This window comes from Haematobia irritans, chromosome 1 (assembly GCF_050003625.1).
Source record: "Haematobia irritans isolate KBUSLIRL chromosome 1, ASM5000362v1, whole genome shotgun sequence".
Lineage (NCBI taxonomy): Eukaryota > Metazoa > Arthropoda > Insecta > Diptera > Muscidae > Haematobia > Haematobia irritans.
The window spans coordinates 246,345,499-246,359,808 of record NC_134397.1 but is presented as its reverse complement, the minus strand read 5'-3'; the positions used below and the strand labels follow the sequence as shown (position 1 = coordinate 246,359,808).

Below are 14,310 nucleotides of genomic sequence, written 5' to 3'. Positions count from 1 at the left end.
GCTCTAACAAAGAAAAACACATTTTTTTTGTCAAAATTCATTTTTATTATTCAACATAGTTCCCTTCAAGAACGATACAACGATTATAACGACCTTCCAAGTTTTTGATACCATTTTGGTAGTACTCCTTCGGTTTTGCCTCAAAATAGGCCTCAGTTTCGGCGATCACCTCTTCATTGCAGCCAAATTTTTTCCCTGCGAGCATCCTTTTTAGGTCTGAGAACAAGAAAAAGTCGCTGGGGGCCAGATCTGGAGAATACGGTGGGTGGTGAAGCAATTCGAAGCCCAATTCATGAATTTTTGCCATCGTTCTCAATGACTTGTGGCACGGTGCGTTGTCTTGGTGGAACAACACTTTTTTCTTCTTCATATGGGGCCGTTTTGCCGCTATTTCGACCTTCAAATGCTCCAATAACGCCATATAATAGTCACAGTTGATGGTTTTTCCCTTCTCAAGATAAAAAATTATTCCATGCTCATCCCAAAAAACAGAGGCAATTACTTTGCCAGCGCACTTTTGAGTTTTTCTACGCTTCGGAGACGGTCGCTGTCCACTCAGCCGACTGTTGATTGGACTCAGGAGTGTAGTGATGGAGCCATGTTTCATCCATTGTCACATATCGATGGAAAAACTCGGGGTGTATTACGAGTTAACAGCTGCAAACACCGCTCAGAATCATCAACACGTTGTTGTTTTTGGTCAAACGTGAGCTCGCGCGGCACCCATTTTGCACAGAGCTTCCGCATATCCAAATATTGATGAATGATATGACCAACACGTTCCTTTGATATCTTGAAGGCCTCTGCTATCTCGATCAACTTCATTTTACGGTCATTCAAAATCATTTTGTGGATTTTTTTGATGTTTTCGTCGGTAACCATCTCTTTCGGGCGTCCACTGCGTTCACCGTCCTCCGTGCTCATTTCACCACGCTTGAATTTTGCATACCAATCAATTATTGTTGATTTCCCTGGGGCAGAGTCCGGAAACTCATTATCAAGCCAAGTTTTTGCTTCCGCCGTATTTTTTCCCTTCAGACAACAGTATTTTATCAAAACACGAAATTCATTTTTTCCATTTTTTTGACAATAGCAAAAGTTGCTTCACAAAAGACGCTCTATCTCACAAACTAATTGACTTACAGACGTCAAATTTTGACACGATTCATTTGAAGGTTGGTAATATATAAAAATAATATGCACTTAATACTAGCGACGCCATCTGTGTGTTAGACCGGGGGCCAACAATTTAGAAGACGGTGTTAGGAGGTTTTAAGATACCTTGTTATCGGCAAGCGTTACCGCAACTTAAGTAATTCGATTGTGGATGGCAGTGTTTAGAAGAAGTTTCTACGCAATCCATGGTGGAGCGTACATAAGCTTCGGCCTGGCCGAAATTACGGCCGTATATACTTGTTTTAATTGATGCTATCATTTCTGTGATTGAAGACATTTCAATTAAAAAATTATTTGGATCAATTAATTTCGTGATTGAATCAGAAAAAAAACTTTTTTGTGTGCAATGTTGTGCTATATTTTTTTTGTGCTCTTATCAGTAGTTAGTTGTCGACATTTCTCTAGCCAATGCTTTGATAATCATTATTTTTTAATCATTTATCCATAGCTAAATAAACATATTGTAATTAACAAATAGCTGCTATAAAAATTTTACTTTCTTTAAAATATAAAGGGTGATTTGTTAAGAGCTTGATAACTTTTTAAAAAAAAAAAACGCATAAAATTTGCAAAATCTCATCGGTTCTTTATTTGAAACGTTAGATTGGTCCATGACATTTACTTTTTGAAGATAATTTCATTTAAATGTTGACCGCGGCTGCGTCTTAGGTGGTCCATTCGGAAAGTCCAATTTTGGGCAACTTTTTCGAGCATTTCGGCCGGAATAGCCCGAATTTCTTCGGAAATGTTGTCTTCCAAAGCTGGAATAGTTGCTGGCTTATTTCTGTAGACTTTAGACTTGACGTAGCCCCACAAAAAATAGTCTAAAGGCGTCAAATCGCATGATCTTGGTGGCCAACTTACCGGTCCATTTCTTGAGATGAATTGTTCTCCGAAGTTTTCCCTCAAAATGGCCATAGAATCGCGAGCTGTGTGGCATGTAGCGCCATCTTGTTGAAACCACATGTCAACCAAGTTCAGTTCTTCCATTTTTGGCAACAAAAAGTTTGTTAGCATCGAACGATAGCGATCGCCATTCACCGTAACGTTGCGTCCAACAGCATCTTTGAAAAAATACGGTCCAATGATTCCACCAGCGTACAAACCACACCAAACAGTGCATTTTTCGGGATGCATGGGCAGTTCTTGAACGGCTTCTGGTTGCTCTTCACTCCAAATGCGGCAATTTTGCTTATTTACGTAGCCATTCAACCAGAAATGAGCCTCATCGCTGAACAAAATTTGTCGATAAACACATTTCGAACCGAACACTGATTTTGGTAATAAAATTCAATGATTTGCAAGCGTTGCTCGTTAGTAAGTCTATTCATGATGAAATGTCAAAGCATACTGAGCATCTTTCTCTTTGACACCATGTCTGAAATCCCACGTGATCTGTCAAATACTAATGCATGAAAATCCTAACCTCAAAAGAATCACCCTTTATTATTACTTAGACCTGATTTACACAATATTTCCCACTATCGATGATATGTTTGGATATCAAATATCAAAAACTTTTACTAAAAAAAAAAATAATATTTTCTTTTGGTTGCCTTAATATTTTATTTTTAATAGGTCAATGCCTATGGAAACCGATCATTATGCTATAGTACATCATCGTCCTGGATCTAGAAATGGAGGTCAGCCGGGTCCTATACAACCAAATCGTTCACGGGGACCATCAAACCATCACAGTTAAAGAGGAAAACAAACAAAGGATAACAGCAGACTGGCCATATCCAGTGTCATTTCCAATATTTGAAATTTTTGTATATACATTTACACAAACGGCTATCCGGAAAACAATAGATTGTAGAATTAAAATTATTATTTAATTTTAAGTATTTGAGTGTGTTCAAAACCCAGCAATAGAAAAATCGATTACGGCAAACAATATGTCTAAAAGAACCATACTGCCCTGAGGATATTTTCCAGATGTCGATAAAATTACCGACAATTATAAAAGTCGTATATTTAATTGTTTTTTTTTTTTTTAATAGCATCAGTATTTTGTTCCAATATTGTTGATTATCAACTTGATTATTGTATCAATATTGTTGCTGTAAAACTTAATCCGTCCATTAACTTTTGTAACAATCACATCACATTAGATTCTAATAAACCAAAAACTATTAAAACAAAAGTTATTTTCTGAACCACTACTGTATAATAATATTTCTTAAGTAAAACTATATGAATATAAATTAAAACTTAATCTTTCTTATAATTTTTTTTATTATTAAAGAACATATTTTTTTTTTATTATAAACAAAACTGAAATCTTAGATTTGTAAGTAAAATGTACGAGTAATAGTTTATAAAACAAAAAAAACTTGTTTAAAAAGAATATATAATTCGTATACATATAAATAATACATTTCTTAGTCGTTAAGTTGCTTGTATTGTATTAATTGTATTAAGATAAAAAAACGTCACTAAGTATACAAAAACACAAAATTTTGTAGTCGTAAAACTTTTTTACATTAACTTTTTTATTTAAAATTATTGCTATAAAATGTTGAGCAAAGATATTTAACTTTTATTTTTTTTTTTGTTTCTTCTTTAAAAATTTACTGTATAAAATAAATGAAATATAAAAAAAAACTTACAAAAACTGAAAATAACTTTCATTAATACCCAGAAAAGAGACCCAGTAATAAAGAATTGCTAGTAGTTTCCAGAGGCTAGAGTGATCAAAAACAAAAAAACAGAATTTTTTATCTTGGTTTTAAGATGCCGGACTTTTTTCCAGAACAGTCATTGCGAGTTTCTTGAATCTAATAACCGGTGTAAACGGTTCAACTGGTTTTCATAAAAACATGTAATTTGAAAAGAAAATCTAATACCCTTCCTTGGTATTAGATTTTCGATCATTTATTAAAGTTGCAAAATACCCAATGTATTCACCTTGATTGATTGATTAAAATTAAATTATTTAATTTTAATTTGATTAAATTAATTTAATTTAGTTAAATTAAATTAATTAATTAAATTAAATTAACAATTTTACAATGAAAATATAAAAACCAAAAGCGGATTTTTGAGGCCAAAAATATATAGCCGATCACCAATCACACAAAAATTGGTCCATATCGGTTCTAATCATGGTTGCCACTCGAGCCAAAAATAATCTATCAAAATTTTAATTCTATTGACAATTTTGCCAAAATTTTATTTCTATAGAAAATTTTGTCAAAATTTTATTGCTATAGAAAATTTTGACAAAATTTTATTTCTATAGAAAATTTTGACAAAATTTTATTTCTTTAGAAAATTTTGACAAAATTTTATTTTGTCAAAATTTTATTTCTATAGAAACTTTATCAAAATATTATTTCTATAGAAAATTTTGTCAAACTTAATTATATACGTATTTAATCGGCCTTTTTATACCCTCCACCATAGGATGGGGGGTATATTAACTTTGTCATTCCGTTTGCAACACATCGAAATATTGCTCTAAGACCCCATCAAGTATATATATTCTGGGTCGTGATGAAATTCTGAGTGGATCTAAGCATGTCCGTTCGTCTGTTGAAATCACGCTAACTTCCGAACGAAACAAGCTAATTATATATATAGCCCCCTAATAAACCGATCCCCAGATTTGGCTTGCGGAGCCTCTAAGAGAAGCAAATTTCATCCGATCCGGTTGAAATTAGGTACATGGTGTCAGCATATGATCTCTAACAACAATGCAAAAACTGGTCCACATCGATCCATACTTATATATAGCCCCCATATAAACCGATCCCCCGATTTGGCTTGCGGAGCCTCTAAGAGAAGCAAATTTCATTCGATCCGGCTGAAATTTGGTACATGGTGTTGGTATATGGTCTCTAACAACCATGCAAAAATTGGTCCACATCGGTCCATAATTATATATAGCCCCCATATAAACAGATCCCCAGATTTGGCTTGCGGACCCTCAAAGAGAAACAAATTTCATCCGATCCGGCTGAAATTTGGTACATGACGTTTGTATATGGTTTCTAATAACCATGCAAAAATTGGTTCACATCGGTACATAATTATATGTAGCCCCCATATAAACCGATCCCCAGATTTGGCTTGCGGAGACTCAAAGAAAGACAAATTTCAACCGATCTTCCTGAAATTGGGTACATGGTGTTTGTATATGATCTCTAACCACCATGCAAAAATTGGTCCACAACGGTCCATAATTATATATAGGTCCCATATACACCGATCCCCAGATTTGGCTTGCGGAGCCTCAAAAAGAAGCAAATTTCATCCGATCTTGCTAAATTTTGGTACATGGTGTTGGTATATGGTCTCTAAAAACCATGCAAAATTGGTCCACATCGGTTCATAATTATATATAGCCGCCATATAGACCGATACCCAGATTTCGCTTGCGGAGCCTCAAAGAGAAACAAATTTCATCCGATCTTGCTGAAATTTGGTACATGGTGTTTGTATATAGTCCGTAACAACCATGCATAAATTGTTTCACATCGGTCCATAATTATATATAGCGTCCATATAAACCGATCCCCAGATTTAACCTCCGGAGCCTCTTGGAGGAGCAAAATTCATCCGATGCGTCTGAACTTTCGTACATGTTGTTAGTATATGGTCTCTAACACCCATGCAAAAATTGGTCCATATCGGTCCATAATTATATATAGCCCCCATATAAACCGATCCCCAGATTTGGCTTGCGGAGCCTCTAAGAGAAGCAAATTTCATCCGATCCGGCTGAAATTTGGTACATGGTATATGGTATCTAACAACCGTGCAAAAATTGGTCCACATCGATCCATAATTATATATAGCCCCCATATAAACCGATCCCCAGATTTGGCTTGCGGAGCCAGCAAATTTCATCCGATCCGGCTGAAATTTGGTACATGGTGTAAGTATATGGTCCCTAACAACTATGCAGGAATTGGTCCATATCGGTCCATAATTATATGTAGCCACCATATAAACCGATCCCCAGAATTAACCTCCGGAGCCCCTTGGAAGAGCAAAATTCATCCGATCTGATTGAAATTTAGTACGTGGTGTTAGTATATGGTCTCTAATAACCATGCAGGTATTGATCCATATCAGTCCATAATTATATATATCCCCCATATAAACCGATCCAGAGATTTGGTTTTGGAGCCTCTTGGAGGAGCAAATTTCATCCGAGTCAGTTGAAATTTGGTACATTGTGCTAGTATATGGCTGTTAACAACCATGTCTAACTAGATCCATATCGGTCTATAGTTATATATAGCCCACAGATATATCGATCCCCAATCACATAAAAATTGATCCATATCAAGTTCATAATTGTAATTGTAATTGATAAGGTCTAACAAAGAAAAACACATGTTTTTGTCAAAATTAGTTTTTATTATTCAACATAAAGGGTGATTTGTTAAGAGCTTGATAACTTTTTAAAAAAAAAAAACGCATAAAATTTGCAAAATCTCATCGGTTCTTTATTTGAAACGTTAGATTGGTCCATGACATTTACTTTTTGAAGATAATTTCATTTAAATGTTGACCGCGGCTGCGTCTTAGGTGGTCCATTCGGAATGTCCAATTTTGGGCAACTTTTTTCGAGCATTTCGGCCGGAATAGCCCGAATTTCTTCGGAAATGTTGTCTTCCAAAGCTGGAATAGTTGCTGGCTTATTTCTGTAGACTTTAGACTTGACGTAGCCCCACAAAAAATAGTCTAAAAGGCGTCAAATCGCATGATCTTGGTGGCCAACTTACCGGTCCATTTCTTGAGATGAATTGTTCTCCGAAGTTTTCCCTCAAAATGGCCATAGAATCGCGAGCTGTGTGGCATGTAGCGCCATCTTGTTGAAACCACATGTCAACCAAGTTCAGTTCTTCCATTTTTGGCAACAAAAAGTTTGTTAGCATCGAACGATAGCGATCGCCATTCACCGTAACGTTGCGTCCAACAGCATCTTTGAAAAAATACGGTCCAATGATTCCACCAGCGTACAAACCACACCAAACAGTGCATTTTTCGGGATGCATGGGCAGTTCTTGAACGGCTTCTGGTTGCTCTTCACTCCAAATGCGGCAATTTTGCTTATTTACGTAGCCATTCAACCAGAAATGAGCCTCATCGCTGAACAAAATTTGTCGATAAAAAAGCGGATTTTCTGCCAACTTTTCTAGGGCCCATTCACTGAAAATTCGATGTTGTGGCAGATCGTAAGTCTATTCATGATGAAATGTCAAAGCATACTGAGCATCTTTCTCTTTGACACCATGTCTGAAATCCCACGTGATCTGTCAAATACTAATGCATGAAAATCCTAACCTCAAAAGAATCACCCTTTAGTTCCCTTCAAGAGCGATTATAACGAGTTCAGATTTAGATATATCTCCCATATATAGCTTTCGCCCGATTTACCCTCATATGACCACAGAGACCAATTATAAACTCCGATTTAGTTGAAATTTTGCACAGGGAGTAGAATTAGCATTGTTGCTATGCGTGCCGAGTTTGGTTGAAATCGGTTCAGATTTAGATATAGCTCCCATATATATATTTTTCTGATTTCGACAAAAATGGTCAAAATACCAAAATTTTCCTTGTAAAATCGCCACTGCTTAGTCGAAAAGTTGTAAAAATGACTCTAATTTTCCTACACTTCTAATACATATATAGCGAGCGATAAATCATAAATAAACTTTTGCGAAGTTTCCTTAAATTGCTTCAGATTTAAATATTTTCCCATATTATTGTACTAACATTCTGTTCCACCCTAGTGCATTAGCCGACTTAAATGTTGAGTCTGAAGATTTTGTAGAAGTCTATCAAATTCTGTCCAGATCGAGTGATATTTAAATGCATGTATTTGGAACAAACCTTTATATATAGCCCCAACACATTTGACGGATGTGATATGGTATCGAAAATTTAGATCTACAAAGTGGTGCAGGGTATAATATAGTCGGCCCTGCCCGACTTTAGACTTTCCTTACTTGTTTAGTTTAATATGTACCACATATGGACTACCTTGCAATTTAGAAGACGGTGTTAGGAAGTTTTAAGATACCTTGCCATCGGCAAGTGATACCGCAATCCAAGTAATTCGATTGTGGATGACAGTCTTCAGTAGAAGTTTCTACGAAATCCATGGTGGAGGCCGAACTTACGGCCGTATATACTTGTTTTTTTTTTTTTCATTTTTTCATGATTCCTTATCAGAGAATGAAGCCGCCGAGTCGCGCCGCCAATTTTAGCCGCCGCCGACTAGTTTTTACCAGTCGAAGCCGTCGCCGAATTAGTCGACTCAAAGTTAGCCGCCAATTAATCAATAATATTGATTTCAATCAGAAAAAATTATTAATAATGGTTGCATTTTTTGTAAAAATGTTTAACTGTCCACCCAAAATCCGTCAGTATCAAGTTGCTATAATATTTGGCTCAGAACATTTGAATTATGTGTAAATGTGATTGTAAGATAAGTTGTACAACTAATCTCATTACCATTCGGATAACATCAAATTGTTTTTATTATGGATAATTATCCGCCGTCGATAAGACAAATTTATATCGGCTTAGCCGTCAAGCCGCCGCCGCCGGAAGCAAAAAATTAGTATTCGCCGCCGCCGACAAAAATGGGTCGGCTTCATTCTCTGTTCCTTATCCAACGGCCAAGTGTGCCACCATCCCTATACCATGAAGCTTCCCCCTCTATGTTTTAGGGTGTGTGTGTGTGAAGTGGTGTTTTTGTAGATATTTTTATTACCAGCTCATTACCAGTAATGTTCGGAGGTCGTTACCAGTAATGTTTCATTGCATCAGATTGAAAACGATTTATTTGTGTGTCATCTGACCATTTAACTTATTTCCAGTCATCAACGACACAATCTTTGTGGGTCTTACTAGACACTTTCTATTTAATAAAGATTGCAAACAGTGAAAAAATGCACTCGGTTTTGCTCCCCACTGTATATTCTTGATCAGGCAGGAATTCTAAGACGATATAACGATGTCCGTCTTTTTGTCTGTCTGCCTGCCTTTTTGTGGTAATCACGCTACATCCTACAATAATGAACAAGTTGTACTGATCTTTGGTCTACAAGCAGGTCATCTTTTGTCTACATTCAGGTCAAGTTCGAAGGTGGGCTATATTGGTAAAGGTTTGATATAGCCCTATATAAACCGATACCAGATTCGGGGTCTTGAGCATCCATTTGGGCTTCTAGAAATTTAAATTTTTATCACATTAGCATGAAATTCGAAATGTAGAGATATTTTAGGCCCACAAATAGCCGAATGATGTGTATCGGTCCATGTTGTGGTATAGTCCCCATATAGACCTATCTTCCTATTTGACTCCTTGGGCTTCTAGAAATTGCAATTTCTATCCCATTTGCATGCAATTCAAAATCTAGAGGTATTTTAGATCCCCAAATAAGCCGTACCGAATATGATGTGTAGGTTAGGTTAGGTGGCAGCCCGATGTATCAGGCTCACTTAGACTATTCAGTCCATTGTGATACCACATTGGTGAACTTCTCTCTTATCACTGAGTGCTGCCCGATTCCATGTTAAGCTCAATGACAAGGGACCTCCTTTTTATAGCCGAGTCCGAACGGCGTTCCACATTCCAGTGAAACCACTTAGAGAAGCTTTGAAACCCTCAGAAATGTCACCAGCATTACTGAGGTGGGATAATCCACCGCTGAAAAACTTTTTGGTGTTCGGTCGAAGCAGGAATCGAACGCACGACCTTGTATATGCAAGGCGGGCATGCTAACCATTGCATCACGGTGGCTCCCAATATGATGTGTATCGGTCCATGTTTTGGAAATCACAATTTTGAAATTGGAAATCGAATATGTATCGCCAAATAGATGTACCGAATATAGCGTTTTTCCGTCCACGTTTTAGTATAGCTCCCATATAGACCGATCAAGGCCGTAGCCAGGATTTTAATTCGGGGGGGGGGGGGGGGTTCAACTTAATAAAAAATATTCATATAATCTCATGTGTAGAAAATTTTATTTAGGCATAGGTATGTATACAATATTTATACCCTTCACCACTACTGTGGTACAGGGTATAATAAGTTTGTGCATTTGTATGTAACGCCAAGAAATAGTGGTCATAGACCCATCTTTTAGTATACCCATCGGCTTAGAATTAAATTCTGAGTCGATTTAGCGATGTCTGTCTGTCTGTCTGTCCGTCCGTCCGTCTGTCTGTATATGTAATTTTGTGCACAAAGTACAGCTCGCAATTTAAGTCCGATCGTCCTCAAATTTGGCATAGGGCTGTTTTTTGGGACAGAGACAATCGCTATTGGTTTTGGAAAAAATCGGTTCAGATTTAGATATAGCTCACATATATATCTTTCGTCCGATTTGAACTTATATGGCCTCAAAATCCAGGGTTTTGCCGTGATTTGCTTCAAATTTCGCACAAGATGTACGTTTAGTTGTATCGGTAATTGTGCCAAATTTGGTTGAAATCGGTTCAGATTAAGACATGGCTCCCATATATATCTTCCGTCCGATTTGCACTCATATGACCAGGGGGGCCAAAGTTATACTCCCATTTACGTGAAATTTCGCATAGATAGCATAAAAGACGCATTTCTGTAATATAAAGTTTTTTTCTTTGTCCAAAAGTCGATAAACTTTTCAAAGAAGTCGTATTGTCCTTATAATTAAGTGATTTGACGTAAAAATGGGTATCATAACATGAAAGAAAAATTTTTTGGGGTAAGGTCAACTTGACTTTAAAAATTCAGAAAAAGTCTTTAAAATTAATGAAATTGTCTTTAAATTTGTTGTCTTTTTGCATCTTGACTACAAAGCAAAAATCGTTCAAAAATAGGATATGTTTTCAACACTTTATTTTATAGGTGTTTTCTACTTGAAACATAGCATAATTTCTACTGGAAGTCGATTCTGAATTTAGAAAATAAAGTTGTCGTTAATTCGTTTTTAAAGGACTTTGATATCATATGAAGAAATAAAGGTGAAAAAACGAAAAATTAAAATTTGTTTCCTAGAAGCAAGAACACAAAACCTAAATTTCAAAGAGAATTGTGTCTTAAAAGTATCCTTACTTTTATTCTCCGCTTCTTTGGCTCAGAATCAATACCAAAATTTTTAAAGTAAAGACAAAATCTTTGGTAACGGGCATGCTTTTTTTCAGTGTAGACTGTTACATATTTTAGACCCATTTTCAATAGAAGTTTCCTCCTATTAACTGGATAGCGTTAGCCGATTTAAATTTTAATTCTAGAGATTTTGTAGAAGTAAAAAAATTGTCTCCTTTTATAGCTTCCAGCAAATGTGAAGTAGTTGAAATGGTAACACAAATTTTGGCCTACATAGGGGTGAAGGGTATAATATAGTCGGCCCCGCCCGACTTTAGACTTTACTTACTTTTTTTATAATATTAAATTGACCCGACGGGCTTTTTGGGCAGCAAATAAATCAATTACTTCTTCAGTCGGCACATTTATTCGGCGATGAACCGACATTAATGCCAATCCATTGAGTCTACTCTCGCTAGTCGAATTTCTAAGATACGTCTTTAATCTCTTCATTGTTGAAAATGAAAGTTCGGATGAGTACGTAGTAACTGCAGGGATGGAAAATGCAGTACTATAGTACTTTTTTCAATACTTTTTCACCCCGGTCAGTACCGTAGTACCCCAAACAGACATGTTCATGTGGGAAGAAAATCTCGATTTTGTAAAAGACATAGTCAGAAACAGGATTTTATTGAACTTCAAGAATGTTTTAGTCGAAAAAAGAATGCGATTCTATATTATCGATTTTTTATTTCGGTAGAAAATGTTGTCAAAATTTTATTTCTATATAGAATTTTTGCAAAATTTTATTTTTATAGAAAATTTTGTCAAAATTTTATTTCAATTGAAAATTTTGTACAAATTTTATTTCTTTAGGAAATTTTTGCAAAATTTTATTTCTATAGAAAAAATGTTGCAAAATTTTTTTTCTACAGATTTTTTTTGCAAAATTTTATTTCTAGAGAAAATTTTTGCAAAATTTTATTTATATAGAAAATTTTGTCAAAATTGTATTTTCTTTAAAATTTAGTCTCTTGACAATAATTTTCCAGTGAAATTTTTGTTGAAATTTAGTAAAAAGTACCTTTCCGCTCAAAAAATACCTTTTTGTACTTTCTTAAAAATTGTATTTTCCATCCCTGAGTAACTGGCAAAGTGACCAAAATTTTTAAAAGAATATTCATAAGAATATACGTTTGGAAATATCTCTTTATTGCACTCTCCAAGTGCTTCCATCGCTGAATTAGGCAGGTTATTTTCGCAGGTTTTGCGCCATTTCATTTAAACATGTGTGTTTGGCTGTTTCGTTGTTGTTGCTATGGCCAAACAAAGCAAGTCATGTTCACAAAAAGAACAACAAACACAAATAAAAAGCAGAAAGACATTTTCCAAAAATGAAATTTGTGGTGCGAGAACAAAAACAATTTGTTTTTTGACGGGCTTTTCAACTAGTATTCTATGATTTGTGCAGGTTTTATAGGTAACCGTTTTTCAAAATAAAACCTCCAGCTTTTCTTCAACATCTTCGATACGATTTTTCTATGCAGCTAAAAATATATATTTATTTATATAAAAATATTCATTCATTTCGGGGGGGGGGGGGTTTGATCCCCCACATCCCCCCCCTGAATACGGCCTTGAGACCGATCTTCCGATTAGACTTCTTGAGTTTCTAGAAATCGCAATTTTTTAACAGAGTTGTCACGCTCATTCGAGTAATCCGGGTAAAAATCTACAAAATCTTGATTTCAAATCAAGATTCTGTAGATTAATAGTATTTTCTTGGGCGCTTAGACTAGAAATTAAAGATTCCTCTAAAACTCAAATAAAATGGTTCGTATTAGTCCCAAATCAGATGTGGTCTCCATATGTAAATACTATAAATTTAACTCCGGAAAGCATAAAAGGTGAACCGATCCGATTGTCAGAGTATCTGTCATGTGAACAATAAACTGAACTGTCACTGCAATAAATCTGTTAGCTGTTTGTTGCAATATATATCATCCACCCTGTACTTGTTTCTTTTAAGATTCTGAGTAATTTGCTAAATAATAGTTAAAAAGCTTTTAATACATTCCAATTTAGTTCTATTTTCGCATTAAACAATTTCTGTATTTTCCACTGTACAAATGGCCTATTTTTATGGCCACAGCAATATCGCGAGCTTAGAATGACAAGGTTCTAAGTGAATAGGGATTTAGTGTACACTTAGAACCTTGTCATTCTAAGGTCGCGATATGCTTTCGTTCATCAAGCACTGCAAATTTGAATTTACAACCCAAAATCCATGTAATTTTCCCATTTCACTTAAACGAAGAAAGCTTTCATTTCAAACAGCGTTGCCACAATGAATTTTTCTTTTGGACCAACATTTTTCCAAAATTGCACCAAAATTCGTACCAGCGAACGATTTTTCCAAATTAAATTAATATCATTTAAAAGTTAACATTTTTTCCAAAATTTTACTTCGATAGAAAATTTTATTAAATTTTCCCATTTCACTTAAACAAAGAAAGCTTTCATTTCAAACATCGTTGCCACAATCAATTTTTCTTCTGGAGCAAATTTTTTCCAAAATGAGAACAAAATTCGTACCAGCGGACTATTTTTCCAAATTAAATTAATATCATTTAAAAGTTAAAATTTTTCGAAAATTTTACTTCGATAGAAAATTTTGTTAAATTTTTATTTTTAGTCATAATTTTTATACCCTCCACCATAAGACGGGGGGTATATTAACTTTGTCATTCCGTTTGTAACAAATCGAAATATTGCTCTAAGACCCCATAAAGTATATATATTCTGGGTCGTGGTGAAATTCTGAGTTGATCTAAGCATGTCCGTCCGTCCGTCTGTTGAAATCACGCTAACTTCCGAACGAAACAAGCTATCGACTTGAAACTTGGCACAAGTAGTTGTTATTGATGTAGGTCGGATGGTATTGCAAATGGGCCATATCGGTCCACTTTTACGGATAGCCCCCATATAAAAGGACCCTCAGATTTGGCTTGCTGAGCCTCTAAGAAAAGCATATTTCATCCGATCCGGCTGAAATTTGGTATATGGTGTTGGTATATGGTCTCTAAAAACCA

At 35.4% G+C, this 14,310-nt stretch overlaps 1 protein-coding gene across 7 annotated transcripts in view; it reads left to right on the top strand.

Annotated features, from left to right (window-relative positions):
- The window catches only part of LOC142242560 (uncharacterized), a 122,494-nt gene extending 119,052 nt beyond the window's left edge, over nucleotides 1-3,442 (top strand). For all 7 annotated transcript variants that reach the window (XR_012724223.1, XR_012724218.1, XM_075314341.1 and 4 more), the window contains one exon: nucleotides 2,755-3,442. Coding sequence is in view for 5 of the 7 variants with exons in the window: in XM_075314341.1 (XP_075170456.1) it covers nucleotides 2,755-2,878 (124 nt within the window). In the remaining 2 variants the exon portion in view is untranslated. The remainder of the gene's footprint in view (nucleotides 1-2,754) is intronic.
- Nucleotides 3,443-14,310: the final 10,868 nt, after the last annotated feature.